We start from the raw sequence: 27689 nt of genomic DNA on the forward strand, positions 1-27689 counted from the left end.
TCTGATGTAGAATTTAAAAACTCATTATGGGGTCAGTGGGAGAGGAGAAGCTGCTTTCTTTAGAGGATTTGCCAGCAGGCTCTTGCCTTTGAGTACTAAATATTTGACCCTGAGCTACAGTATGTGTCAGAGAACAGCACAAAATTAAAATACAGTGTTCTTGGCCAGTTTGCCATCTCACTCTGTGTTGTGTGTAGATGGATTCATGGTTATAAAAAGCGGAACACAGTGCTTTCTAATCTTTTTACAAATGGAATTCAACTTCCACATACCAGATACTGGGAATGTAAGAACCCAGATAATGTTCTGTTTTTTGCTTTAATTCTAAGAGCCTCTCAGTACACTTGGTTCAGATTGTATATGAAGAGTAGGGTTTATTTTGAACTGCTAAGGATCCAGAAAAAATAAAAGTGAAATTATGTTGGGAACCCATGCCCCCAGTTTGGAAGAAATATTCTGAATACTTAGGCAGCAGTATTGTTTAAATTCAGTATCATGTTTATTTTGGCTTGCATCTAAAAATATTTCAAATTTCTCGACACAGCATATCTGTGCTAGGATTCTAGGCCCTTGGGGATTTTCCCAGGGTCTCATTTGCTTGCTTGCTGAGGGTGAAGAGGATGTCTTTAAAGGACGTGACTACAACTTAAACAAAGCTTTATGTTGTGTTGATGTATTTTTACATTTACAATCTGCTTTTTATGAAGTAAGACTTTGTATGATTCAGCTGCACTTGGGATTTGGAAATACTTTGAAAGGCACATTGAGGGGAAATACTGGCATGATCACATTGTGGTCTTCATTATGAAACTTCATATTTATTTCTGATGCAAACTGCATCAGGGTGGCCTAAAATCTACACTTTGGATTGTGAATACTTCATGTTCTTAAAATACGCTGAGAAAGGTGGGCTGAAATATAGGATATATAGCAAATTTTGAATCTCATTACTTCTGTCCTTACAGTGACTGATTTAATGGGTCAGTCTGCAACTAAACTTCTGCTTTGGGTGTAGCATACCAAAGCCTGGGGAGTAGTTTGGATATCCTTTACTCTTGGTTATTGCCCAGTTGAAAGATTATGTGCAGGTTTATCCTTCCATTGTGTCTGGGACAGATTACTTACATGGGATAGATTGGATTAATTGCTTGATTCATATGCAACTTTTGATCTGTTGTTTTCCTTTATGGCACTATCTAATCCTCAATCAAAGGCAGAACTAGATTCAGAGGAAGGAGACAGGAAAACTGTAGGGAAAAAATTTAGTACTTGGAGGGGAGACCTCCAACAAATACCAAGTGCTGTGGGCTACATTTCAGAGAAGAGAACTGTCAAAATTACTTCCTTGCCTAAGAAAACTCTATGAAATTTATGGAGTTACCATGAGTTGGCAGGCAACTAATACAAATAATATTTTTTTGTGAGGAGGAGAACATCCAGACATGCTGCAAAATTCTAGCACATGGATTCAAGCACACAGATTTATTTTGCAGAATTTCCCCCTCATGTTTCCCCCAACTATATGTAGTCTGGAAACCATAAAGCACAGTTTGCAGTAAGCAAGGAAGTGGGTGTGTCTAGTGCCTAAATTTCATTTTCTTTTGAAATAAGGTTGAGGTGATGCTTTCAACAGTAACAGTAGTATGTAACAAAACGAAGTACCATTTATGACTGATGATGACCACTATTTCAGACATGCTTTTTTCCCCAGTGTTCAGTCTACAAGTGAGAAAAGTCTGTTTTTCCATTGAGGGCACACATAATAAATATAATATAATATATTTATTTGTATCTCGCCTCTCCCTATATTGGATCGAGGCAAACAAGAACAATAAAATCAAACATGAATATCAGTATATAAAAACACAGCAGGACATATTAGATCCTAGTTCCCCTCCCTCCCTCCACCCTAAAATACCATTAAAAACCAATAGAATGGTTAATAAAATAGATCGAGATCAAAGTCCGGTGAGTACAGCTAAACAAATTGAGAGTGAAAATTCTGAGATCAGTTTGGGAAGGCCTGCTGGAAGAGATCCGTTTTTATCGCCTTCTTAAAGACCTCCAAAGATGTTAGATGGCGGATCTCATCCGGCAGGTCATTCCAGATTTTTCGAGCGGTAACAGAGAACGTCCTCTGGGAAGTCGTCTTCAGTCTAGTTCTCTCCAACTGCAGTAGGTTTTTCCCAGAGGACCTGAGAGTGCGGGAAGGATTGTATGGGAAGAGGCGTTCCCTCAGGTAGGCTGGGCCCAAGTCATGTAGGGCTTTATAAGTAATAACCAAGACCTTATACTGTGCCTGGAAGCTAATGGGCAGCCAGTGTAGGGATTTTAAGATAGGTGTAATAGAATCAAATTTGGAACTCCCTGTCACCAATCTGGCTCGTTGCAATACTTGTGTGTCTCCCCCCCCCCCTCAATTATGTATCTAAGTTGGACAGTTAATTGTGCCATCATATATCTACTGCACACTCACTTCTCAGCTGTAGATTCTTAGTTACTCAAATAGCATAATTCATACACAGGGTTTAGGGAAATCTCAATGTTTTCAGTAGTAGTAGTAGTAGTAGAGGATCCTAAGAGTGGGAAACCCTAAGGAGTTTTGGTTGGAAGAACATAAAGCGGCTCAGTAAAGTCTGAGTATGTTCAATAGTCACAGGATGTACACTTACTATTGAAGTGGACATGGAACGGAGTGGCTTAAAAGCAAGCATGTGGAGTATGACATATACTCACACTATATCTGAACAGCTAGTTTTGCAGGAGTCTTCTATTAGAATAACTTAATTATGTATCTTAACTTGCTTAGATGTTAAACAATAGTGGCTTTTATCTGTCTTGTTTTTCTTTCAGAATGTTGTTAATGCTAAGAATATCATTTGTCTCTGTTATTTTTCTTTGCCTGTTTCTATAGAGGATGTGCTGAGTAAAGATGCTGGGGAGTGTGCAATATGCTTGGAAGAGTTGCAGCAAGGGGATACAATAGCACGATTGCCTTGTCTATGCATATATCATAAAGGGTAAGTGCATGCAAAATATGATTCAGTAGCTGAACCTGTCACTTGTTATTGTTAGGCGACATTCCCTGTTACGTCAGTAAACTTTTGCTGATGCAGCAGGACCTTTCTTTGCTCTATGGCTCCTTGTACTGCTATCCAACGCATATATTTAATTTTCTAGTTAACTATTTTTTCTTTCTTTCTTGGCCTTCTCTTGCAGTTAAAAAAACTAATCTCACTCTGTCATCTTGTTTTCTCTGTGAAATATGTTTGTGTTCTCACACAATATGTTTTGTGCCTGCTCCTACATTCTTGGAACATTGTACAACTCTTAACTCCTGGATGTCCATCTTCTCTTCACTCTGTTCCATTTTTTAAAAACAAAACTCTATTATATGGCTTGTGGAGCAAGGCAAGTGTTATCTCATTCAATTCATTTATTGTCTGTTTGCTTTAAACTGATAGCCTTGAAATTATTTATTTTTGAAGCTATTTTGACTTAGGTGCATTAGATAGTTTCCTTACAATGGAAATAATATTCCTTGGCCTGTTACAGACTGCCAAAATAAAGCTGCTTCGGGTCTCTTTGGAGATATGCTATTTAAATGATGCATGCATCCTAAGAGTCCGGAGGTCGCACCAAAGCCACACTCCATTCCTAAGCACTGGAGTGCAGCTTTGGTGCAGCTTCCGGATTCTTTGGACGCATGCATCATTTAAACAGTATACCTCCAAAGAGACCCGAGGCAGCTTTATTTTGGCAGTCTGTAACAGGCCCTTATTTCCTAAAATAAGTTTCATTATTTTAGGAACAGAGGGAAAAGACAATCTTTATTTCTGTTAGTGATTTTAAAAAAAATATTATATTGTGTTGAAGAAAATTTAGGGCCAAAACACACTACAGATTAAATAATCCAGTTTGAGACCACATTAACCGCCCTGGCTCAATGCTAGGAAATTCTGGAAACTGTCGTTTTGGGAGACATTGAGCCTTCTCTGTCAGGGAACTCTGATGCCCCAATAAACTACAATTTCCAGCATCCTCTAGCACTGAGCTGGGGCAGTTAAAGCAGTCTCAAACTGAATTATTTCTCAGTGTGTGTTTTGGACCTAAGTTCCTTTTCACAGGACCTTTAGAAAAGTTGCCTTCACTGAGGTTTGGCCACATTCAAATCCAGTATATAAATTTAATTCATGAATCAGTTAAAATAAATTGATTTACTTTTTAAATTATTGATAGCACTTCTTATTATGATATTTGCATTCTCAGAGCAACAGTGTTTACTTGGTTTCATTATTTCTGATTTAGTTATTTTTCTTTTTTTCTCCCATAGATGCATAGATGAATGGTTTGAAGTAAACAGATCTTGTCCTGAGCATCCCTCAGATTAATGGCAAAGATTCCTGTTTTCAAAGGTAACTGTGGCTGTTTTTTCTTAGTATAAGTAAGGAAATTAGGTGAAATTTAATTCTTATGAGTTAAAGTTAATATTGATACAAAACAGCATTGCAGAAATAATCCAGTATGAGACTGCTTTAACTGCCCTTGTTTAATGGTAGGGAATTTTGGAAACTGTAGTTTTGTGAGACATTTATCCTTCTCTGTCAGAGAGCTCTGGGGCCAGAATAAACTACAATTCCAGAATTCCCTAGTACTGAGCCAGAGCAGTTAAAGTGGTCTCAAACTGGATTATTTCTGAAATGTGTTTTGGACCAATAACTCACTGGACTAATCAGGAAAATTTAATTTTATTAATCTATAATATCTAGATCCCAAAGCAGTGTATAATAAGAACATTATTTAAAACATTCAAAGTTAGCAAATAAGAACATTATTTAAGAAGAGACTAAAATAGTTTTGTAGAAAATAAGGTTTTAAAATATATCCACACATACAGTTTAAAACAGCTAAAGATGCCACCTGATTTTAAGGACCATAGACCATGCAAAATAATAATACTTAGCTTGTTGGCTACTGGAACCTCAAGAGTGATGGAGCCAAGCTGACTTTCCTTGGGAAAAAGTCACAGAGAAAGCCTGTCTTCTGTATTCCACAACATAGCCTCTTTGGACAATGGCACAGATGAGCGGAATAATTTCAGTGACTTGCTGCAATAGTAAGTGAGCTCTAGAGCTGTCCAGACCATCTTTCATTTTTACTATTGTAATCAGGTTGTCATTTTTCTTCAAGTGGAAATGATCTTTTCCCATCCCATAATAGCCAACACTTTCAAAGGTCTTACTTGCACCATTCAAGACACCAATCACTGTCTTCCTTCTAATAGTACTATAGAGTTTACTTTGTGTGTCTGAACAGTATTTTAACATCTTTTAAGCTGTTAACAAATAACTTATTAAGAGTTGGGGTACATTATTGTTACCCCCCCCCCCCACACACACACCAATATGGAGTGGAGTGATCTGTCATTCCCTTTTTGGAAAACTAGCAATTCTGTGTTCTGCAGGCATTCTTTGAAAAGTGATACTTAACATGCTAGAATTAAATAGTTATTGGCTTTTTTCTGAGGCTTATCTCTTTGTCTTTCTTTGTAGTCATATGAAATAAACATTTAAAACTATGGGTTTTTTTGGGGGGGCAGGATACTTTTCAAACAGAAACTTCCTACTAAGCATTTGTTGGCTTTTTCTTTGTGCAACATTCTCTGGATTGGGATAGAATCCAAGTAATTTAAAAACCTTCATGCAGTCTAAGTGCTTCCTTTTTCTTTTTTGACAACTAGTCCCTATATGCTATATAGCACACATTGCTTTTAAGATGTGCACAATGGGCTCAGGTAGAGAAAAATATTACTTATTTTGTGCCATTACTCATGTGGCTCTCTGGATTATTATGGCCTCAATTTGTATCAAAGAAAGCAACTTCTTTTTGCTAATTTAGGCTAATAAGGGCCCCTGTCTCTCTTGTTTCATTTTCCATTGCAGTATTCTTGCAGTTAATTTTAGAAAGGGTACTAAGAAGTGGCTGCAGTGGGTAGAGATAGGAAAGACAGTGGTTGGTATTGCCACTACAAAATACACTTGGGTTTGAAGAAGCTTCTGTCCTTGACAAGCTGGTAAAGTTTTGTAATACAGGTATATTTTTACAAAATGTTGTGTCAGCATGTAATTCAGCACAAAAGCTTTACCTTTGTTCCTGTCTGTTCCCTGCCTAAATCATGTTAATTTTCTATTCCCTGCGTCACGTAGTCCATGAGAAAAAGAGGGTCTTCCATGCCCAGAATAGTTGTCATTACATTTTGGCCAGTTAAACTGAGTGATATTCCCCATCAGAGGCATGTATTTTCTGAAAAAATAGTGGTTATAATGTAGAGACCCAATGTTGTTGTCTCTCTCTCTCTCCCTTGTGCCCTCATAGAAAATACAGAAATCCTTGGTTTCCTTTTGCTTTATATATAGAAATGAAGTAGCATCTGTTAATGTAAACAAATGGAAGACATTTTGGGGGGTTCCAAGTTGAAAGTGCTTCCTTCATAAAATCCTCAGTAAGCTAATGAAAGGTAAACAGCAAAACAGTGGTTTTGTTAGTGTTCAGAGCTGTCTGCATGTAGCTTGACAATTGCTTTCTGCATCTTAGAATGGTAAGTGGTGCCTATTGAGGCACCAATTTCCCTGGCTTCCACCTCTGGAAATCAAACTACTGTAGTTTACAAAGTGTTCTGTCCTTCCAAGAAATATAATTTTCTTCTCTGTGGATTTCTCTCTAGTCTCTTACACTGATCATCAAATGTAAAGGATTTGAAGTTCCATCTTTAGAAGCTAATATGAGAGCAGACTTGTTTTCATTTTGGACTGGGGAAGATAAAAGATGGAACATGCCTGGGACAAATGATGCAAAATTGGAAGTTCAGTGTACCAACACTCACCTAAAGGAGACACAGGGATTCTGGATATGCTGCACATCCTGGAAAAATCCTCCTCCCACAGACTTTATGGACATTATTTTGTATCTTCAGGCCAAAGTTAATAACTTTCAGTTCAATTTTTTAAAAACTGTCTACAGAAACAGGACTACTCTCACATCCTTTCTTTAATGGAAACTGCGTGCTCTAGATCTCTCTGGGACATAATACATGGAAGATGCCATTCTTGGGTTGGAATTCCCCACTCCTTTGCTCCCATGGGCTGGTAGGAAGATAGATGATTAAGTGCAGTCAAACATTGTGAACGTATTCATGAAATTTCCCCACCCTATATGCTGTTCACATTTTTTCTGTGAAAGAATGCAACATTCCTTGATGTAGGAAATTTTTGTTAAGTAATGCTTTGTCAGAGTACAGCCCAAAGAGCAAAATGTAATCAAGGCTGATTGTTAATTGACAGTGTTGATCAGGCTATAGAGTTATTGAAATCCGCATACTGTGTTCATTTTTGTCTAAGTATACTAAAATTCACTTTTACTGCTTGTGGGTATAAGTGCAGCAACAGCAAAATGAAAAAGCATAATTAGCAGCTATGCAATATTTTTTTAAAAAAATGATAGGGAAACAAAAATTGCCATCTTTCAAAGTGCTGCCAGTTAAGGTAATTTAACGGGTATTTTTTTAAAATGTTTCAGGTAGTTAATTTCTTGTACTATTTCAAACTCCAGGCTGCCCCTCTTTTGCTGTATAGACTCAAAAGCAGGTAATGTGGGACATTTTATGATGGGACCTGGATTGATCTTTTTTGTGTGTTTTTTACCATTCCACTGATACATAAATGGTCTTAAGGATGTACAATTGTGGGTACAGGATTGAAGAAGCACCTATATTCTTGGATCGTTAATAATTTACTGTACAACTCTGGCTTAACCTGAATTGTAAAATGAGGCTTCCAAGTACGATAGAGAAAGTCACTCGTAAAATGGTAAGTTGTTAATAATACATTTGTTAACAAAACAAAAAACCCAAAAAACCAAACCATCTGGGAACCTGTTTTGGTAAGCAATTAAAGAATCATATGACTTTTGTAAACAGATGGAAAAATGTTGAATAAAGGTGATTGAAACTTTTAACATGTTTAAAGAGCAAAAATAAGATTTGTATTACATTATTTCATTTTTCTTAAAGATTTAATTCTGCTTCCCTTAAGAACACTTTAAAATTCTGTTGGTTGTTCTGTTCTGAAATAAGTAGGCATACTTGGTACCTTGCTTCTCATCCACATTTCTCAAAAACCACAAACCAAGCATAACAGTCCACTGATAATGTCTTGCAAATATGTCTTCAATGTTGTAACAAGCAATCACCTCTGACTTCAGGAAGGGGAGAGGTAGACACAATACTGCATTATTCTGATCACAGCACCATGCTGTAGTGCAGTGGTTCTCATCCTTTGGTCCTCCAGATGTTTTGGACTTCAAGTCCTAGAAGCCTAAGTTAACATAGCTAATGGGCAGGGCTTCTGGGAGGCCAAGTCCAAAACATTTGGAAGACCAAAAGTTGAGAACCACTCCTACAGAGCACAGAACTAGATGCTTAGCCATCACAGATGGGCCAATCCTATGTTTGTCTCCAGTGTGTGATAAAGGTTGGAGCATTTGCAGATGAGGAGCAGAGTGGGCAGGTATAGGCTTGAGTTTCTCCTGTACTGGTTTTCTATTCCCAGCCAGGAACACTTTCATCCCCCCTTCATTTTTTCCACTGGGAGAAAAATGGAAATTTGGGTAGAAAAAAGACTTGTATTAAGGCAAGATTTCAATCAAAATGTATGTATTTCTGTAAGACAATGTAGAACATTAGGGAACAATGATTTCTGTGATTCAAAGACATACCTGCCACTCAAATGAAAGATGCATTTTTGCATGTTGATGGTGCTGCTATTTTAATGAGAGAAATCTACAGTTTTCAATTTAAAAAAATTGTTGATTGCCTTCTTTTGGTGAATGTTGACCTAGTTTGAAAATGCACACTTAGAAATATTTCCAACTGACCATATTAGGGCTTGCTTCTGAATAGGTGTATATAGAATTGAATTATTAGGCCTTTTGAGGCTGCAGTCCTATATATGCTGACCTAGAAGTAATTGCTACTAAACAGATTTGGCCATACTTTTGAGCAAATTTCCATAATATTGCTCAGTAAAATTAATAAATAATGCCAAATAAAAGAACTGTATTCTCTGGATAGGCATTTTGTGTTGTCAAAGCAGTAGACAAAGTTTAAAGTCATAAGAAAGCAATTGCAGTTGGCATTCCACATTTGCAGCTTTGACTTTTGCAGATTTGATTATTCGCAGATTTGATATTTTCTTTCTAGGAATCTCTAGGTCCTCTTTTGCAACTACTGGAGGACCTAAAGATTCTTAGAGAAAACACTTCTTTAGGCATTTGTAGGTCCTCCAGTGCAGTTCTGTGGTCAACCTCTGCTAGATGTTGGCCATAGAGTTGCACTGGGAGACCTAAAATTCCTAGAGAGGTGTTCTCTCAGGCAAAAAAAGGTTATTCTTTTATTTGCATTTTTTACACTATCACGGGGCCCACTGTATTGCTTATTTCAATTTTCCCCACAACATTTCCCCCCATGGCTTCAAAATTTATGCAAGTTTGACAGCACAACAACACTTGCTATCCAATCTGATTTTGCCTCTTTTGGGGGGGAAATCTGGCACCAGAACCAAGCTAAACAAAACCAGATGGGAAAGGTTTACAAAAGAAAAACATTAAGCAAGATAGAGTTAATTATTCACATAATGTTCTGCCCAGCCCTGCAAATGTCTCTCTTGCCCCACTTTGTGTCCTATGTTTGCTGCCAAAAATCTGCTTCTGTCACTTTGCAGGGAAGCAGTACAGTGGTTTCTGGTAAGTTTATAGTATTTGAAGAGGAAAAAATAAAAAAAGAAGTAGTATGAAGGCTTACCAGCCTATATGAAGCTGCAGGAGCATATTGTTCTCTTTCCCTGTAGTTCAACTTCTGTAAAATATGCTGACAAGCCCATCACTGGCTTTAAATTTTGTTGCTTTGGTTCTTGCAGCAGTGTATCATACTGAGACATTCCCTCCCTTCATCTGAAACTGGAGTCTCTGCTGTAATGGGTGGGATTTTATATTTTCCTAAAGGAGCACTAGGGCTCGAAGCAGATTCTGAGGATGATATAATAAAGTAAACAGGTAATTTAAATGTCATTGCACTTGACACCTACACTAACTTCTCAGAATTTATCCTTCCAAAGTTCCAGTTGGACATTTTTACGTAAATGCCCCACACTGAATCTCTTAGGAAGAAGAGAAGCCAAGATTTCAGCTGCAGCTCACTATTTTTAGTGCCATGCAATCTATAAATGGTCCTGAAATATGAGCATTTATACTCTGGACTTTTCAGAAAAGTTTGTACTTTGCATCCATCCATTCTCCTCTGAGGAACTGGGAAAAGCCTTGTATTTATTTCAAGTCTCATGCTTTTATTCTGTTCATTCCAAACTCCTACAAGGCCGTAAAGCATGTTTATATTACTGGTTTTCTCTAATGCACTTCTTAATATCCAGAAACCTCCATTTTACACACACACACACACACACCACCACCACCACAACCTGTAGTTTATTTCCTTTGCTGTTTTTGAGTTACAGTGGGATTTTCCTGACAAGATACTGCACCTTGGTTTGTGATGTAGACATGCTGTTATGGAAAGTCCCCACTTCACCATTGCCAGTGAGTTAATACTGTATCTTGATAGAATAACTTGCTATTTATACTTCTTTGTCTCAGACTTTAAGCTTCAAATCTTTTTCCTTGTTACTTCCGCCTCCTGAGCCAACACGCTCAGGAGTTTGAGTCTTATTTTACTCTGCCTCTTTGAGTTGGGTTGCTGTTTTACTGATCCCAATTATTAGTTAGTTACTCAGGCCTGGTGGGGAATGGAGGGCTGTTTCTATTACTTTGGCTACAGCCACTTCCTTGTTTCCTATGAGAGTAGCTTTCTTAAGATAGCTCCTGATCTTGCCCTGTGCAGTGAGTCAAAAGCATAAGATAGCTAGATGGTTTGTGTCTATGGTTTACTATATCTATGGTGTGTGTACGGATATGTTGAAAAGGTGGAAGTGTGCACTGCTTAATTTAGCTCAGTGGTTATAGTCAAGCAATGAAATAATAAAATCAGTTACCCCCAGAAAATTCCCAGGTTCCAGGAAGGTATGCTTTACAGTAGGGCTGGGAAACTTTCCACTGATGCCTCAATTCCTACTGAACTTCAGTGACAATTGCAGCAGCTCTCTATGGTACAGGAAGGTGCCAGAGCACCTCTTGCGCCATAGAGACCCATTAATCTGAAGACTCTGTCTTGTCTTTCAGAAGGGAAAACAAAACAATTGAATTTTGGAAGGGTCTTTTTTTTTTTTAAGTGCTGTCAATTTGGGTGATGTGGCTGCTGTGGCAACAATAGCAATGAGGCCAACATGACCCACAGAAATGGTTTTGGGATCTACACATGGCCCAGGGCTCTGCATATGACCATCAGCTATGTTTTGCTCATCCCTGTGGGGATGGGAAAATATTTTGAATTTAATAAACATTCTGTCAATGGAGTGGGCTTGGGGATCACATATGGGCAGCAGGTCAGGACAAATGCAAAAATGGGGTGGGGTATCTTCCTCTCCCCCCCACTCCTACTTCCTGTCCATTGCTACCTCCCTACCTACTTCTCTTCTCCATTCTCACCTTCATCACCCATCTGTTCGTATCAACCATCTATTTTCACGTTACAAACCTACAGCTCCTCTCCACCCACTCACCTGTTCTTTCTTCCATCTATCCTTTTTCTCACACATGCAACACACCACCTATCCTTTCTTTCTCAATACATGCTCTTACCTTTCCATCCATACATCCCCTTAGTGATCTAGCAGATCGCGTAAGGGTCTTCCTGCTAGAAGCTTTGGGAAGAATAGCAGTGGAGTTTGCCTATCTACTTGCCCATTTCCTGTTTTGATAGCAACAACAGTTTATAAAATGGTGACTTGAGCTGCATCTACACTGGAGAAATAATCCAGTTTGTCACTGCTTTAGCTGCCCTGGTTCAATTCTATGGCATTCTGGAAGTTGAAGTTTGTGGTGGCCCCAGAGTGGAGTGCCAAACCAAATTATTTCTCCAATGTGGATGCAGCCATAGTAACCTCTAGGGGCTGCTGGAGGAGCAAACCACTGAGTATTGTTCCAAAAGAAGCTGTAGTTCTCTAGCCACCTCAATGTGTGGCTGGGTCACAGGGCCTGCTATTTCTTCTGCAGAAATTGCATGGACATTTAAAAAGTGTTATAAGGCAGAGAGAGGCAGAAAGACACACGCCATGGGTTGCCCATCACTGATTTAGTGCCACAGTGTTAAAAACTGTAAAATAACATAAAGTAATACCAAATAAAGCTGCCAGCATGACCAGTATTGGTGTGGAAAACTGACGCTTTAAGTAGCCCTTCCTTGTGTCCAAGTTCAGTTGCCAGAAGATAGTAGCTTCTTACCTGTGTTTAGGTGTGCATTGCTAGTGATTTCAGCATCTGCTTATGACAACCACCAGTCCCATTTCTTTAAAAAAAATAGTGATTTTAACAAGTTTAGAATATTTATTTATCAGAGATTATACTTGGAATGCTAGATCAATCAACTCAAGTGGGGACCAATTTTATTGAACTGAAGCAAATTTTAATTGATACTGACACTAAAAATACTTGATTTCTGAAACTATTTTTAGTGTAGAGTGTTCATTTATGCTGTGTCATTCTGGAGTGTCTTAAAATATTTAAGCACCCTTTGAATAAGTGATCGTTTTCTTTATTAAACTGTAACATTTTCCTACATTATTTCAGAAGGCAACAATATTGAAGCTTTACTAACATGTAAATATATTTAAGTTTCATAGACAGATCAGTCAAATCATACCAATCACCTAATTAGAGAAAGGCCCTAAATCTGTTTGAATAAATTCTTGCTGAACCCTTAAACCTCTGTTTATTTATTTAAAAAAACCTTTTCCCTACATTTTATAATGTCTATGCTTGGTGCCAAGGTCGTTTCTTGACAAATGATCTGGTTTGCATTTATAAAGTATCACCAGACCTTGGAAAAGTTACTTTTTTTGGACTGTGGTCCCAAATTCCTCCTCCCATTGTGGGTTCCCCAAATAACGTGATTGCAAGCCAGGGACTATTGTCTGTGTTGATGTTTCTGCTTCAGCAGCACTGTGTGTTGCACAATGTTCTCACATGCCCACTCCACTTGGGACTCCCCATGGTTGTGCAAGTGAGCCTTGTAACACATGCAGACATTTCTCTGAAAGCTGTGTTTTGGAAAGCTAGAACTCTGGTGAGCAAGTTGCCTTAAGAGGAATCTTGCCTATCCTTACTGGTCTTTGGAGATTTTCTGAAATTGTGGAAACTACTGGTCTATGTATGCAGGCATTGCAATGTGGTAGAAATACTTGTTTTGGTTTTTTGCCCACAAACAGCAGAAGAGTGATTAGATTAATGAAGAGGGGGGAACTAGAGAACCCACTTGAATGAAACTAAAGCCCAAAACACACTGCAGAATGAATCCAGAAACCGCTTTAACTCCCCAGGCTCAGTGCTAGGGAATCCTGGGAATTGTAGTTTATTGTGGCACCAGAGCTCTGATAGAGAAGGCTAAATGAGTCACAAACCTACAGCTTCCAGAATTCCCTAGCATTGAGCCAGGGCAGTTAAATTGGTCTCAGACTGGATTATTTCTACAGTGTGTTTTGGACCCAAGTTGCCAGCCCTCTTGATAATAATACATTGGGTCTTACTTGCCTAAGAGGGTGAGCTTTTCAAAGCACTGAAGCCCTGCTGCTGGGTGAAAGCAGCCATTGTCGCTCACCTGATCACACCCACCATTTCCACATGTTAGATTGATCTCTGAGCATGAGACAGTTTAGCAAGAAATGCTGTAACATTTCCAGGACTTGGAAAATTACTTTTTTGAACTACAGCACCCATTAGTTGTAGTGGGATCTGGGAATTGTGCTGTCCAAAAAGTAATGTTCCCAGGCTCTGAACATTTTGTAGCAGCAGTGTACAAGAAGTCTTCCTTGATTTCCCTGCTGATAAAGAATGTAACTAGCTCTGTCTAATATGAAATAAGTTCATAATTTTTACAAAAATTGAGCTGTGTGAGTGGGAAAATTACCTGAGGTCTCTTTTGTTTTTAAAGGTACATCTTGTACTTGGTCTGCCAGTATATAATTGTATGATTTATTTTCTTTTTTTACTGATCTAGGTTGTATGTTTTAACATTCCATTTGTGTAAAATATGTACAATGACATGTTAATAAATCTTTTGAAGCACACTTTGATTATGAATGGGTGTCTTCTCGACGTTCGAGACACAAACAGGAAATTGAACTTGGTCAAAGTGCTGGCTTAGAGCAGTCATGAGATAATGAGATGTTTTTCTCTTTTGTATATCCATTTTTACTGTGTTAGAAAATATTTCAATGCAGGAAATACACTGCTGCAATGATCCTTACTCACTATCTGATCTGGCATCATGCAACTTACCTGAACTGGAGTCATCAGCCATTCAAATCCTGCCACAGTTTGGAAAAGTTGCTTTTTTTGGACTATACGTCTCAGAATTGCCCAGCTAGATGGCCAGTGGCCATGTGAGTCAGGTTGTTTTTAAGAAGGTGATTTCTAAGCTATGACTCCTGCCTTCCTCCATGTCAAAAGTCAGAAAATGCTAGTACCTTCTAGAGATTCAGAAGTAAAGCATCGGTTTAACATTGCATCTCTGCATATATCTCTTGTTGTGTACCCTCAAGCCATTTTTAAGGTCATCATATCATGGAGTTTTCTTGGCAGTATTAGTTCAGAGGGAGTTTGCAATTGCAAACTCAGTTGCATTGAGACATTGTGACTTGCCTAGGGCCACCAAGTGGGTTTGAGTGGGGTTCAAGCCCTGTTCTTTTAGAGTCGAGATCCATCATTCAATCCACTACACCATGCTATCTGTTTAACAGTAAGTCTCAGTGTTTAGTTTTCACGCCCTTGAGTAAGTGTGTTTCATAGTGCAGCCTAATATGGGATTAAGATTTGAGATCAAATTCCTAGCATCTCTGGGGATCTTAATAGAGCTGGGAATGTAGAGTTCGTGCTGCTTAGAATAGTCACAGGTGCACTATAGACTAATGGTTGATCTATATAAGGCAGGTGCTATCCTCCAAGTCTTCCCTCTTTCTGAACCTGTTCCAAAAAGAGATTATTCTTGTTTCATTTGCTGATTAATATAGTGTTGAAGATGGCTAACAATAAATTGGAAAACAAAGTAATTAAAGTATAAGACATCAAATAAACTGTAATGAAAAACACCTTAAACACATCAGTAAAAACACGCTTCACCCACCATCTTAAAATCTACTCTGAATTCTTTTTTCCTAGTTTGTGCTTGACCTTAACTTCTTCATGCAGGTTCTATTGCCAAGGAAATAGGACACTGTGAGTACAGATGATGGAAATCATTTTGAAAAGTGGAGATTTATGATTTCTGATCTTTCATCTCTAGTCAAATTGCATCATATTTGCCTCTGATGTTCTCCTATTGTTTGCATAAAGAAGAATCCTTGAAGAAGAAAGAGTCTTTTGAGGAGCAATCAGTAGAAGCAAAGCCAATTCTCAAGATGCACTTCTTATACTATTTTTCAATTTGGCAAAACCCTGGGGGGCATTTTACCTACCTCACAGGGTGGTTGGAAAGATTTAAAATGTGGAGCCGAAGAATCATGTATGCCACTCTAAGCTCCTTGCATGATAAAAATGTAAATGTAACAAAATACAGAAGTTTGGAAATTCCATCTTTACCACATTGGAATAAATGTAATCCAACAATTTACCTCGACAAGAGCTGGTGAAATTATTAGTTTTTAAAATATATTGAGGTGAAATTTCTTTTTGCAGCTTTGCAGTATATTTTAATGTCCCTGTAAACATTTTTAGAGATCTTCCTCTAATCCAAAAATAGAAGTTACATTACCCTTCAGTTGTTCTAGGAGTGCCACTCCCAGCAGCTCCGCTAGCACAGTCAGTGGTGAGGAATCCTGGGAGTTGCAGTTTGACAACATCAGGAGAGTTATACAATTCCCACCACTGTTCTAATCACACCTGAAACTCACAATCATCCAAAATGAATGGCCTGTAATGTTATGCAGATTGAATTCATAACCAGTTCTTTAGAAAGAAAAGGTTTTCCTTAGATCTGGTATGAAAGTCATCTAGCCTTCCAAGGGCTATTGAACTGCAACTTCCAGCATTTTTTATCATCAGTGCTGTCTAGGGTGGTTGGGACTTGCAGTCCAATAACATCTGGAGGGTCAAATGATTCCCACATCTGACGTTGATTCTAACACCTGCCATTGTAGGAAGTCATCTGTCCAGTGCCAGCTACACTTCCAAGCTGGTTATGAGTGCCATGAAATCAAGGCTTTATTACGGGCATTCTTGGTTTATTAAAATAACCACATTTTTGACTTTACAGCAGGAAATCAGATGGAAATTGTTCCAGTCTAGAAGATGCAGAGGTTCATGTGCAGAATTTAAATGAACACCTGTTGGCTTTGTTCTCAGCCTGACTCCATCTCACTGCTATGTATTGGCTCTGCCTTCAATTACCAGAGTTGTGCTTCATTGGCTTTGAGTTAATGTAGCGTACGTGCCTCCATTGGACATTACATTCCTAATCCCAGTGACGGAGCGTGGCCTGTTGGTTGGACGCAATCTGTATGAAATGGGAAGGCCGCCGGTTCTGGGCTTTGAACCAGGACTGGATTAATCATTATACTAAAGGTGCCCCAGAGCAGCATCTTCCTGCTTTCCATTTCAAGAATTAGGTAAAGCCAGCAACCTGCCCATCTAGACCTGTGGTGTCATGAGAGAATCTTGTATCCACATCATACCTTTCATTGAGAGAGAGTACAAGGCAAGCGATCAGCTATCAAGTGACACATGGAGTACTGATTTGAATAAATAATTGTATTTCAGCATTGTATTTTACCAATGGTGCTGCTATGATGAGTGAGGCAAAATGAAGGCATTGTCCCCCAAAATGATATTCTGATTTGAATAAATAATTGTATTTCAGCATTGTATTTTACCAATGGTGCTGCTATGAAGGGTGAGGCAAAATGAAGGCATTGTCCCCCAAAATGATATTCTGCCTCGTGCTGAAATTTCCTTTCTGTTCCCAAATTTCTAGCATTGCGATCAAGGCAGCGTTGTGTAGTGGTTTGAGTATTGGACTCTGGAGAGGAGGCTTTGAATCATGGCTTGGTCATGTAAACCCACTGGGTGACCTTGGACAAGACACAGTCTCTCAGCCTCAGAGGATGGCAATGGAAAGCCCTCTCTGAACAAATTCTGCCAAGATGACCCCATGATAGGCTGCCTTAGGGTCGCCATATGTCAGAAACAACTTGAAGGCACACAACAATCATTTAAAATTTCAGTTGAGCATTTAGAAATACAGTTTAGGCATTCATTCATAACAGCGGGGAAGGGAAAGTTATCAAAGTAATGTACACACAGCAAATAAAAAGAGTTCCATGTGTGAATGATTTTCAGTGGTTCTCTGCAGTGCTAGAAATTTGGGGACTGAAAGGAAATTTCATGGGGGACAGGATCCTTATTTGAGGGGCAAAGTCCCCATTTTCCCCCCTTCCCCATAATTACACTTCTGGAATGTATCCAAATGTAACACTCTTGAGTTCTACAGCGTTTTCAGTCTGTGCTAATTAATTTGGTTGTAAAACAATAACCATCCTGTGGTTGCAAAGCTATCCTCCCTTTAAACTAGATTGCTACTTTAAGCAGGCATCAAAAGATGGAACAAAGACCACCTTTCCATGATGCCCAAATTACCTGCCTAGTTATAATGGATGGTTAGTTACAACATTCTGAGTAATTACATCTTGTATTATGTGGTTTTGAATATGTCCTAATCCTTCTGTTCATTACTGAGTAATGTGTACGCTTTGTTGCTGTGTGCCTTCAAGTCGTTTCCAACATATGGCAACTCCAAGGTGAACCTATCATGGGGTTTTCTGGGCAGAATTTCTTCAGAGAGCGTTTGTTCTTGCTATCCTCTGAGGTTGAGAGTGTGTGACTTGCCCAAGGTCACACAAAGGTTTCCATTGCCAAGCCGGGATTCAAACCCTTGTCTCTAGAGTGATAATCCACTACTCAAGCCACTACACCGTAGTGCTCTACAATATATACAATTCACTGATCTAAATACTTAAAGGCACCAGATCCTGTGTGATGGAAGCTAAGCAGGATGAGCCCTGGTTAGTATTTGGCTGGGACACCACCAACAAATACCAGGCGGAGTGGGCTATATTTCAGAGGTACGAACTGTCAAAAACACCTCTTGAGTATTCCTCGCCTAAGAACCCTATGAAATTAATGAGGTGGCCACTAGTTGACAGATAGCTTGAAGGCGTGTGTGTGTGTGTGTGTGTGTGTGTGTATATATATATGGGGGGAGCCTTTTCATGACACTATGCAGTGTGCTGCTCCATGTGTGGTCTTATCTGCGGTGCTTTCAGTGCCTCCTTGGAAGTAACAGCATTCTGACCGAGAGCAATGGCCAGCTTTGAAATCAGTGGAGAAACACTGATGGTCTGCATTTGCTGTTTCTTTTCATTCCGTCTGAAGCCCAGCTCAGTGCCTTCTTCACAGTGACAAGCCGAGTATTGGTTGCTTCTCTTTTGTGCTGCCTTTTCCTGGCAAGTCTGGCAGAACTGAGCTGCCTTGGAGAGGTGCCCAAGGGGAGCTGTAGTCAAACTCTATCTGTCTTCTGTTCTCTCGCTGTTGCTTTTGAAGTCCTGCCCCCTCACCCTGCAGCTGTTTCTCATGAGATTCATATCTCCTCACCCTTCTGTCATCCCTGGAGCATTGTGGTTGTCATTCTTTTAGGTTATGCTATCTGCATTTCTTTAATATGATCTTTCAAAACGACTCTCTCCCTCCACCACTGCGGTCAAACCCAAAATGTACCGCTCCTAACATTATGGCTCCCTTCCTGGCAATACATGAGCAAGCGACTTAGTGCCACAAAGGATTACAATATGGCTCATCACGTTTCCTGCCAAAGCAGAATATCAGAAGCCACACAATCGGCCTGTGTGAGAACTCTTGAGACCTCGGGCTACAGCATGTGGAGAATTTGTAGTATTGGCTGCTGTTGTGGCTGCTTTTCTGGACCTTTGGGACATGAAAATCTAGCCACCTCATTTTCGCTGCATTTCACAGAATCAGGATTTTAGAGCTGGAAGGGACCCCAAGGGTCATCAAGGTCAAACCCCTGCCATGCAGAAATATACAATTGAAACACCCCTGAAAGATGCCCACATATTATTATTATTATACTTTATTTATATAGTGCTGTAGAATTACATAACACTGTACATACAAACAATAAAATTGATAAGAATGAAACCTGCCAATGGCGTACATTCTACAAAATACATATAAAACAATAGATAATAGAGGGAGATAAGAGCTGGTATGCTGTCCAACATTTGTGAGATCATAAACCAGATTTACAATCTCATTAATTTTGGGAATCCATGTTTACAGTTGTTAATGAACAAATGTGACCCCCCACAAACCTACCTCTTAAGCCAGGCAGCAACACAAGCAAAGGGTATCCAAAGCACTGCAGAACAGAGACCTGGTAAAGGATGACTACAACACTCTCCCAGTCTCACAGGGTGTGTTGATACAAGCAGCTGCAGAAGGAGCCCAAGGGGCCTCTCCAGCTGCCTGTTTCAATGTGAACTGCAGCCAGGAGTGCACAATAAGCACCGTATCCAAATACTATGATCTACAGCACCTTGGAAACCCTCCAGTTGGGGTGTTTGAGTAGTGGCATCCAGAGAAATAGTTATGACATGTAGCTGTGTTTGATAATCCAGGATCTCAGCCACTGACTTTCAGTCTGGATCTAAGCCATGTGGAGATTTAAAGGTTATAACAAACACTTTGAGTTGTGCTGATTGTTGGAACATATGTGTGTGTTTGCCTTCAGGTTACTTCCGATGTATGGTGATCCTAAAGGTGAACCTGACAAGTTTCTTCAGAGGGAGTTTGCCATCTCCATCCTCTGAGGCTGGGAGAGTTCAACTTGCCCAATGTTATTCAGTGGGTTTTCATGGTTGAGCTGGGATTCAAACCCTGGCCTCCAGAATCACAGTCCAATGCTCAAGCCACTGTACCACACTGGCTCTCAGTTTGGGGTGTGCTTTCTCCATAAAACTGCTTTGTAGACTTGGTTGATGATGTGGATGAGGGCAGAAGCAAGTAGTTCAGGGTGTGATAAGGAATTAGAGTGCCAAGAGGTCATGATTTCAAAACAGGGGATATCTAGTTTATATACATCCTCAAAGCCCATCTCACAGTTGATCCTTACATCATCCCTGTGGGGTAGGTTAGGCTGGGAGAGAGCTATTGGCCCAAAGTGACCCAGAGAGCATTATGGCTGAATGAGCATTTGAAATTTCATCTCCTCACATCTAGCACAACATGCCAGTGGCTTAAAACCACACTTGTTAAATAGAGAGATTGTTTTTTCAGACTTTGTATCCACGAAGCTTAGCTAAATGCAAAAGCTGGCCCTTAGAAAATCTCTACACTTTTAAAAAGAGTTTTGTTACAGTTCAGTTTTTATTATTTTGCACATTGCAAAGAAAGAGTTGAAATGAAAATCAAAAGATAGACCACTCTAAATGCATTCGTATGTCTGTAATACAATCAGAGATATTCTGTTTAATGTAATTCACTCATGACTTGGAAACCAACAATATAATCTTATTATTTATGCATCGTTTTACAAACCAAAACCCCTGTACCCAAATGTGAAGAACAGATTAGTTGATGTATATGAAACTGTAGGGAAAGAATCAGGTACTACTTTGGACACCTCTATTTTCTTCTTCAGCCCCTCTCAAAATGGTGATAGGAAGAGATATCACTGCCTATCACCATTTTGAAATGGACTGCTGAGGAAAATGGAGCTGTTTGGCCTTGCTGCGAGATGTCTGTGGGTGGAAATTGGCCCTTGGCTCTCATGCAGTTGTGCACCTCTCTTTTATTGCTTTTAAAATGAATTATGTAAAACTCTACCATTGGCAATTTTATTGCTTAAGAATTACTTAGAGGACCCTCACAATGTAGGCCCTAAATCTTAGTTTACCTAGTTTATGCACTAATCTGGCTCAGTGCGAATTGTAGGTAGGTACAGGTAAAGAGGAAAGTTACTCAGGAGGCTAATCTAAACTAGTTTCATTCAAGAGAAGAGCTGAGAGAGAAATGAAAGGGAGAGAAGAGATGGAAAACATCCCCCAGAGTTTCCCTTTACATTACAGAGGGGCCAGGATAGGTAGACAAGAAGAAAGGACTTTTTGGGTCTCCCAAACTATCTAACCCTATTTGTATTGCCTGCTCTGAGGCATTTTTGACTCTTCAGTGTTAAAGCTTCTAACAAGGGCAATTTGTTGATTGTACTGAATGACTCATTAGTTTTGTAAAAGATCTGTTCTTGGTGGAGATGAAACTGCTAAAACTGGTTTTTGATAGGAATCAACAGCTACCTGCATTTGAAGAAGGGGGTCTCCCTGAGGTCAAAGCTGCGGGGATTATCCTTATGAATGCTGGCATTTCAAAATTTATTACTGCAGCACAGGGCCAAGCTGTCAGCAAGGACTAGAACTTATCAGCATCAGTTGTTTGATTCAATGCAGGAAGAAGCTCAAGTGGTAAATCTTGTCAGGGAGAAGCACAGAAATCTGGCCATGCAGGCAAGCCATCCTGACAGCTTGTAGATTGGGTACTTTAGCAGTTGGTCTTCAAAGTGGTACTTCCTCATTGCTTTTTCAGTGAATAACGTGCGAAGAGGATAGGTCTTTTTCTACAGGGAGAGATATACAACATGTCCAGATTAATTCCTGGTACACTTGAGGAATCCAGCATGCAGCAGAATGTTGAATTCAATTAACGGACCTTGGATGTGAAAGGCAGCATGATCCTGACATCAGTAATTTTTTTCTAGTGGGAAATAAATCATATGATGATCTTCCATGATGGCACAAATCACATCCAGTATGCTGCAGTAATATTTGGGGGGGGGGGGGGAGAAAAGGGAGGTGCAGTGGAGAATCCTCTCTGTTTCTATTTTCCCAAACTTCCCGGCCTAAAGGCAATCTTTACTTGCCACAAGCAACAGAGTACAGTGGGCCCTTGGTATCCGCTGGGGTTGGTTCCAGGATCCCCCACGGATACCAAAATCTGTGCATGCTCAAGTCCCATTCACTGTAATTGGCTAGTAAAATGGCGTCCCTTATATAAAATGGCAAAATCAAGGTTTGCTTTTTGGAATTTACAGTATGTATTTTTAAAAGTATTTTCAAGCCGTGGATAGTTGGACCCATAGATTTAAAAAAACTCTGTGGATATGGAGGGCCGGCTGTGGTTTGTATATATCCAATGTGTGTCTTTTTTTGATACTGTAATATAAAAATTATAATAAAAAATAAAATTTAAAAAATCTGTGGATATGGAGGGTCGGCTGTAGTTATTGACAAGCCTAAATTATTTTCTGGCTAGTGACATGAACATGCATGCACATGCGGCTTATGTGCACATACCTCCTTTTTTGAGATGGATCCCAGATGGCTATTTTCTAGCCCTTGTAGTTGATCCCCTAACCTGCCCCCCCCCCCCCCTCGCACCTTGGCAGCTGTCAAGGACAGAATTGGTACTGCTGTTTCTTACCAGGAAGGGGGCAAAGGAGGAAGCAATTTACATCATGATGCTAAGGCTGCTTTGGGCTCCTGGAGGAAGCAAAATGAGGGAACTCAGCATCTGGGAGTGCACTCACATTCAGGTAAGCAAACACCTGGAGCTTTTTTGGGGGGAAGAAAAGGAATAAGTCTTCCTTTGTGAGCAGGGGAGAGGTAATTTGATTCTGCCAACAAGTCCACCTAGGGCTACACATAATGCTACACTGATTCCTTGCTGAATATATCACTGAATATCTAACGGTGGCAGCACCAACACACACACACGCCCAACACACTTTCCATTGAAATCATGGAGCATATGAGAGTGTGCATCTTGCATTTAAACCAAATTGCACTTCCAGGAAGCTTCTGAGGGTGCAATGCAGCTGGAACACAAGGTGTGTACTTCCTGCATACCTTGGTTATAAAGTCACAGTGGGGAACTCTTGACACTTCAGCTGTTTGAAATCACAATTCCCACGCTCGCTTACCATTGATCTGAAAGACAATATCTCAGTATAGGAGCCTGCCTGAGTTTTAAGATCCTTGGGCTTTCTTTTGGTCCTGCCACCTTCACAGGTCCATTTGTCATTGTCACATGAGGAAGGCTTCTCAGTGACTGTTCTGGGGACTTTGCCAGAATATATTGCTTTATCCACACAGGTTGTCTTTTTCCAATTCCCAATTGCACTCTACTTTGAGACGCATAACCTCACATATACATGGAAATTTCCACTCTCAGTTGGGAGTTGGGTGGAGGCATCTGTTTTGTTGGTGTGGAAACTCCATGCAATGAATTGTTTATCACACTATACTCTTAAAGTGCTACTATTCCACATTGACTCCTGTAGCTGCCTCCTGTTGCATTCTGGGATTGGCAGTTTTAAGGAGGAGTATTTAGAATTCTCAGGCAGAGAACTTCTTTGCCTGAGAATTCTAAATACCCCTCCTTAAAACTGCAAATACCAGAATGCAACAGGAGGCAGCTAGAGCAGTCAAAGTGGAATAGTAGCACTTTAAGAGTATAGTGTGATAAACATCTCAGTTTCAGATGTGCTGGTTATTACTACCACAACAAAGAAAAGCCGTGTGTGTGTGTGTGTGTGTGTGTCAAAAGCCAAAGCTCTGTGATGGGCAAAGTTTGGAAAAATGATCTTCTGGAGTACAACTCCCAGAATCGTCCAGCTAACTTGAGAGGTGGGATCTGTCGGATTTGTATTTGTATCCAAATTCTATTTTGGATTCCTACAAGGATAGAGCAATGTGCAAGCAAGCTCTCAGGTTTTGGTTGTTGGCTCTGGTTGTTGTTGTGTGCCTTCAAATCATTGCTAACTTATGGTGAGCCCATCATAAGGTTTTCTTGGCATGATTTGTTTAGAAGAGATTTACTACTGCCTTGCTCAAGTAGGGTTGCATATCCCAATTTTTGCCAGGAATTTCCCAATTTGTAAGGGTATTTGGGATGTACTGCCTGGTTTGGGGATCATGTCCTGGCAAGGGCAAGGCTTCCCTGACCCTGGCGCAGCCGCATGGAGCCTTGGCCAATTGGCCAAGCAAACCCCAAATACATCTAGGGAGTGAGGCCTCCTTGGCACAGCTGCATGTGGGGCCACCAGCCAGCTCCAAACACATCCAGGGGGTGAGGACTCCCTGGTGTGACTGTGAGGGGCCTCTGCCAGCTGGCCAAACCATGAGGTAAGGAAGTCCAGGAGGCAAGGCCTTCCCCTGGCCTCAACGCTGCCACCTCAGGGGCCAGAGCAATGTTTTCTCTGGGAGCCTTTCTTCCTCTCCTTCCACCACGAAGCTGTGGCCTGGTGGTGGCCAAAGTCAGGTAAAGAAATGGTTGGAGCAGGGGGTATCCTGCAGGACATGTCTTCAATTGCAGACTTCTCTCCAGGTGCAGGAAGGAGGAATGCCACCCCGTCTTCCTTTCGGAGCATGGCTTTGTGGTTGTGGCATGCTTTCAAGTCCTTTCCGATTTAGGGCTACCCTCTGCTGACGTTTTCTTGGTGAGATTGGTTCAGGGGGGTGGGATGCCATGGACTTCCCCTGAGGCTGAGAGAGTGTGACTGGCCTAAGGTCATCCGGTGTGTTTCCATAGCGAAGCAGGAATTCAAACCCTGGTCTCTAGAGTCCTAGTGCAACACACAAAGCATATTAAAGTACTTTTTCATTTTATTAGTTTTTTGGCTTTTAGTTGGTCATGTCCGCATGTAAGTCAATTTATTACAATCAACTGATCAAACATCAAATAAACATCACTCAAAAGACAATCAACAGGTCATGTTGTCCATTTTTCTTGAATCCCCTACATTTTGTTCTACTATTTTTCTACATTTTGTCCTAGTTTTGTGGAAGAAAATTATGGCAACCCTATGCTCATGGTCACCCAGTGGGTTTCCCTGGATTAATGAGGATTGGAATTTGGGTCTCCTGGAATCCTAGCCCAGTCTTCAAACCAGTTCCCCATGCAGACTCTATTAGCTCTACCTTGAGCTAAGTATCATGTTATTTGGAGGACTTGTTTTAAAAGGACATGGCACTAGCAAAATAGTTGTTTGCCTTTCCTATCATTTCTTATCTTCATGCTTTTCACTGCTACTGCAGTGTTGTGTGTGTGTTTTGTGCCTTCAAGTCATTTCTGACTTATGGCGACCCGAAGGCGAACCTATCATTGGGATTTCTTGGGAAGATTTGTTCAGAGGAGGTTTGCCACTGCCTTCCCCTGAAGCTGAGAGCATGTGACTTGCCCAAGGTCACTCAGTGGGTTTCATGGCTGAGCTGGGAATTGAACCCTCGTCTCCAGAGTTGTAATCCAACACTCAAGCCACTATGCTGGCTGCTGCAGGGGAGAATTCAAGTCAAAGGATGAAAAGGGAGAGGATACTTCCAAAGAGCCTGAATGGCAGAACTGCCCTTCTCCCCATGAGTTCCTGCAAAAGTATTTCTCCACATGGAGTGCCTCTCTGCCTTTGCTCTTGCTGACTGACTGAGCGACTAATTCAATAGTAATCCTTAGCTCATCTTATCTCTCTCTTAACCCCTGGTGCCTTTGTACACCAGGCTATTTTTTAACCTCTGACTAAGCAGTCCGGTGATGCTGGCTGGTGAGCTAATTAACATTATCAAAATAACCCTCAGGAAGTCTTTGTTCCTCTACAGAAAAGTTTGGCTCCAGCTGGACAAAAATGCAGAAGAATGAAGGGTCCCATGAAAAAGCTTTTGTTTGTCTAAAGGGCAAACCACAGGCAAAACTACTGCAGCTTGTCATATGTGCCTTCAAGTTCCCTGATAATTTACGGCAATCCCATGAATTGCATAGGCTTTTCTTAAGCAAGGAATACTCAGAGGTGGTTTTGCCAGTTCCTTCCTCTGAAATATTCTACAGCCCTTGGAATTATTTGGTGGTCTCCCATCCAAGGACTAACCAGAGTTGACCCCACTTAGTGTCCAAGATCAGATGGCATCTTGTGCCTTTCGAGTATTTAGGCTGCTGGCTACTAATTTAGGCTGACTCCATATTAGCAAAATAATCCAGATCCAGTGTGCAGTATTTTGCTCAGACTTTACCCCATTTATGCCTTAGCGGTGGCTTAGTGGTTAAGATGCCAAGTCTGACGATTGGAGGATCAGAAGGTTGGCAGTTCAAGGCCCAAGTACTGCATGATGGAGTGAGCTCCCATCACTAGTCCTAGCTTCTGCCAACCTAGCAGCTTGAAAGCATACAAATGCAAGTACTGTAGATAAATAGGTGCCACTTTGTTGGAAAGGCAACAGTGTTTGGTGCAGTCATACTGGCCACATGACCACCGGAGAAGTTTTTGGACAAGTCTTTGCATCTTTTGTCAGCTGTACATACAACCATATGCACAGTATTGGTTCCAGTGTGGCCATTTCTGCCACAACAAGCAGCAGCTTAACTTCAAGGTTCTTTGCTGGACTGTCCTGCACCAGAAAATTGTGGGACAAGTACTATGCAAACATAAGCTATCATTTGAATTTACCTCCTGGTGGGTGAGTGTGATATACATTTACCAAAATGAAGGTACTACACTCATATGGCAAACACATCTAATTTAGGGATCTCTTGTGAGAGGGTTACACGACGTTTGGCTCTGTTTTGCCTCAAATGATGCTGTCTAAGAACTCAGATGTTTGGGAAACTTTCTGGAGTTGTGAAGAGTGAGAATATTTTATTTACTTTTGCAGTTCTTTATTTATTGCAGAACTAACCACCGTAAATCCCCAATTAAGCTTTGGATGGCCTGTACAAATGCAAGTCCTGTTTACTGAAACAGAAGGACAACCTAGTCCAGCATTCTGTTCTCACAGTGGCCAGAGACCTATTTATTAAATAATTCATTGCCCCTAATTCATTAAAATTTTCAAAAACAATTTAAAAAATTGATTCACCACCAACTTTACTATGTCAACTTTACTATGTTTTATTACTATCCTCCTCCTCCCCTTTTCCTCCATCTTATTAAATGTCAGGTTTCATGATGATGATGATGATGATGATGATGATGATGATGATGATTTTAAAGTAATGATTAACATTTATTGTTACTTGTTACTTGGGGGTTATTTGTGGAAGGTTGGCCATTTCTGGTTTGAATTGTAAATATATATTTGGAATTTAATGATTTATGATGTTTGCTGATGACTAATTAATGTATGGTATAAATTTATCTTCATATTTTAATGTTAGCAGTTTAATTTTCATTAATATTAAAATATTTTTAAAAATCATGACAATATCTTCAAGCAAGATGTTTCAAGTTTTCAGAAGGTGCAGCTAGCCTGCTCAATGGTAAAGGTATTTGCAGCCCCAAACATCTGGAGGGCCACAGAAATCTCCTAGTCCTTACTCACCTACTTGCAAGTATGACACACGATAACTTGAAATATGATGCTGGA

General features: G+C 40.2%; 1 protein-coding gene across 1 annotated transcript in view; it reads left to right on the plus strand.

Moving 5' to 3' along the window:
- The window catches only part of ZNRF2 (zinc and ring finger 2), a 56504-nt gene extending 42216 nt beyond the window's left edge, over nt 1-14288 (plus strand). The window contains exons 3-5 of the mRNA XM_089532837.1: nt 2915-3020; nt 4334-4415; nt 6725-14288. Of these exons, the coding sequence (XP_089388963.1) occupies nt 2915-3020; nt 4334-4391 (164 nt within the window). The 3' untranslated portion in view covers nt 4392-4415; nt 6725-14288. The remainder of the gene's footprint in view (nt 1-2914; nt 3021-4333; nt 4416-6724) is intronic.
- Nucleotides 14289-27689: the final 13401 nt, after the last annotated feature.

Source organism: Sceloporus occidentalis, unplaced genomic scaffold (assembly GCF_023333645.1).
Source record: "Sceloporus occidentalis isolate IW3139 unplaced genomic scaffold, rSceOcc1.0.p SCAF_7, whole genome shotgun sequence".
Classification (NCBI taxonomy): Eukaryota; Metazoa; Chordata; class Lepidosauria; order Squamata; family Phrynosomatidae; genus Sceloporus; species Sceloporus occidentalis.